At 37.5% G+C, this 3,700-nt stretch overlaps 1 protein-coding gene across 1 annotated transcript in view; it reads left to right on the forward strand.

The window, feature by feature from the left end:
- LOC110456946 overlaps positions 1–3,523 on the forward strand; it is an 18,631-nt gene extending 15,108 nt beyond the window's left edge. Inside the window, exons 7-10 of the mRNA XM_021508019.1 lie at positions 808–873; positions 1,081–1,207; positions 1,804–1,977; positions 2,740–3,523. Of these exons, the coding sequence (XP_021363694.1) occupies positions 808–873; positions 1,081–1,207; positions 1,804–1,977; positions 2,740–3,374 (1,002 nt within the window). The 3' untranslated portion in view covers positions 3,375–3,523. The remainder of the gene's footprint in view (positions 1–807; positions 874–1,080; positions 1,208–1,803; positions 1,978–2,739) is intronic.
- Positions 3,524–3,700: the final 177 nt, after the last annotated feature.

Raw genomic sequence — 3,700 nt, forward strand, 5'->3', positions numbered from 1 at the left:
TACTCTGACACACACTCGCACAATGTCATACCACTCTTATACACACTCACACAATGTCATACCACTCTGACACACACTCACACAATGTCATACCACTCTGATAGACATTCACACAATGCCAAACCCCTCTGATACACACTCACACAATGTCATACCACTCTGACACACTTACACAATGTCATACCACTCTGACACACACTCACACAATGTCATACCACTCTGATACACACTCACACAATGTCATACCACTCTGATACACACTCACAAAATGTCATACCACTCTGATACACACTCACACAATGTCATACCACTCTGATACACACTCACACAATGTAATACCACTCTGATAAACACGCACACAATGTCATACGACTTTGATACACACTCACACAATGTCATACCACTCTGATACACAATCACACAATATCATACCACTCTGACACATAATCACACAATGTAATACCACAATTATACACACTCAACCAATGTCATACGACTCTGTTATACAATCACACAATGTCATACGACTCTGTTACACAATCACACAATTGTATACCACTCTAACACACACTTACATAAAGTCATATATTCACGCATCAAATAATGTATAACACCGATCATAACCTATTTTAGTATTCCTAATATTACAAGGAAAGAATTATCGTCAAAGGATTCAAACTCAAAAGATTTTTCCCAAAACGTACTGTTCAATTTGCAATATGATTTACAAATATGGAAACTATTGCAGAAAAAAATCCACCTAAACATCTAAAGAGTTGTATACTTACTTTTATTATACTACTGTAGGTTTGCAGTATTGACGAATCTGTTTCCTTTGGCCATCAATATACTAGTGGATGTAAACGAAAAACGGTAAGATGCGCATATTCAGTCATTTCAGTTTCAGTTAATGTTAATAACACCATTCCTTTGGTCATGGTAAAATTGGTCGAAAAAAGAAATCAATTAAAAACCTGCAAAAAACAATGTTATTTATCTTAAATAGTGATATCCTGTAAGAATATACGAAAATTAAAGAAGCTGTGGTTCGGATTGTTTTAATCATCTTTACATTTAAAGGAATGTACTGGAGAACACATCATCTTCGGCCGATCTTTGGATTTCATGCCGAGGTCATTCCGACTCTGCCATACCTGCTGTTCGGACGACTTCTGCAACCGGGACTGCCAACACGTGCATGAACATGGTACGTGCATGTGCGCGGTAATACAACACGTGCATAAGAATAGTGTTAAAAATACGTGTATAATAACAATAATAAACACATGCAAGATAACAGTTATTAAACTTGTTCATATCAAAGTTATAAAATACGTGTATGATAACAGTTATTATACTTGTACATATCAAAGTTATAAAATACGTGTGTGATCAGAGTACTAAAAACCTCGTCATGAGAACGATGATAAAACAGATGTTGATTTGGTGATAATGTAGCCTCTTGAATAAAACAATAAATACGATGGCATAAAAGTAAGTGAACGCGGTTTTATATAAACTGATGTCAGTCCAATGGAAAGGGGAATACTGAATTGGCTGAAATGACCACAAAGCCCTAATAGACAGATCATAATACTCATCTGTTTCACCTTGTCTGTTTCTTTTTTTTGTTAAAATCTATGTCCTTGCCCATGTGACGTAATCAGCATTATCTCAGAGTGGATCATATTAAGATTTAATGCATGTTATATTTCTTCAGTTTCAAGCATTTTTATCCTGTATTAAAATAAATACTGAAAAAAATGAAATCAACAAAACATGCTTTTCTATTTTTCGAATGAGATACGACATTTTGGAGTAACTGGGGTTCTTGGAGCAATTGTACAGCTAAGTGTGCACAGCAAGGAATACAAAATCGGGCCAGGTTCTGCAGGAATTCTTATGGCGATATATATTCGCAAGGGTGCCCTGGAAGTGCAACAGAAGACAGAAACTGTTCAATTGGCCCATGTACAGGTACTGAATGTTAATATGGAAGTGTAATGTATGTTTACACGTATGTAACTGATGGGTTCCTCCACCAATATGTCAGTTAGAATTTCCACACCCATAATGCCTAAATCTTTATTGATTTACACTACCCAGGGATTTTAGAAAAACAAAATATACACTGACATTATAAATGCAACAAAAAATATACCGTACAGGTACTTATTTTAGCGCACTCACATTTTAGCCGTTATCATTTTTTAACAGATTAGCGCATTGATGATATGGAGTTCCGACAAAATATGCTACAGACAATAACATACAGGAATTTTAGTTGGAAGTAATAATTTAGCGCAAAATTTAAAGCCCAAAAATCGCTTTTAAATCAACCAAGAACATTACCGGAAAGAGCTGGAAAAAGCGTGATATACTAACGATGGACTTTAAATGAAATCCGTCTATGGAAACTTTACGGCAAGGTAGTAAAAAGTAATGCCCATAATACAGTGCAGTAGGCGACGGAGCCACAGTTCCATGACGAGTTTGGAGGTCTTCTCACACAACTTTCATACTCCGTCTAACAAATAATAGGCTACTCTTGGGAATACATTATTGATTCCGAAGTATCATTACTTGATGTCAAATTAGCAGATCGACCAATCCGGAGCGATGCTCTTTTAAAATGGTGACACTTTTAAATCAAATGTGCTTTTTTTTTGTCTTTTCTAAACATAGGGATGTATAGATTTATTGAATAACTTTAGTATATCTATTTTTCTGTCTCCAAAGGATGTGCCGAGCTGTATGATAGCGGGGTTCGAACTTCCGGCCTCTACACCGTCGCCCCCGCAAGAGACACCCTGACCTTTCGGGTTGTCTGTGACATGCGCGATATGAAGGAAATTGGCGGCTGGACAGTCCTTCAACACAGACAGGTGGGCAACGTCAACTTCTCCCGGAATTGGGCTGACTACGTCGGAGGCTTTGGTGATCTACAGGGGGATTTCTGGTTGGGACTTGAATACATTCACATGTTGACATCACGGGGGGTCCAACTCATCATAGACATGGTGTCAGATGCAGGTGAACTATACCGATATACATACGAGGGTTTTAGTGTAAAGAACGCGAGCACATCCTACCAGTTATCGTCCGGAAACGACACCTCCGTCAACTGTACTCGAGGCGGATACGGTCTACAACTAAACAGCGGTCATCCATTTGCCACCTATGATAGACCGGATGTAAACAACTGTTCTACTGGGTTCACCACGCATGAACCGGTATCAGGCTGGTGGTTTTGGAGCTGCACCTTTTTCAACATAAACGGAAAAATCGGTCACCCGAATTACGAGTGGGGAATGGCTCTTGATTGTCAGGGGATAACAGTCATGTTAAACCAAACGACAATGAAAATAAAGTGAACATCAACCTGATACTAAATCTTAAGTGTTAATGTTCGTCAGTCTGTAACATTCAGTAGGATTCACAAAGGGAGCTATGTCAGCAATGCTGAATTCACAATACTGTATGTACTGTAAGTACTAACAATTCACAATACTGTATGTACTGTAAGTACTAACAATTCACAATACTGTATATACTGTAAGTACTAACAATTCACAAAAACTGTATATACTGTAAGTACTAACAATTCACAATACTGTATATACTGTAAGTACTAACAATTCACAATACTGTATATACTGTAAGTACTAACAATTCACAATACTGTATATACTGTAAGTAC

Source organism: Mizuhopecten yessoensis, unplaced genomic scaffold (genome assembly GCF_002113885.1).
Source record: "Mizuhopecten yessoensis strain PY_sf001 unplaced genomic scaffold, ASM211388v2 scaffold8965, whole genome shotgun sequence".
Lineage (NCBI taxonomy): Eukaryota > Metazoa > Mollusca > Bivalvia > Pectinida > Pectinidae > Mizuhopecten > Mizuhopecten yessoensis.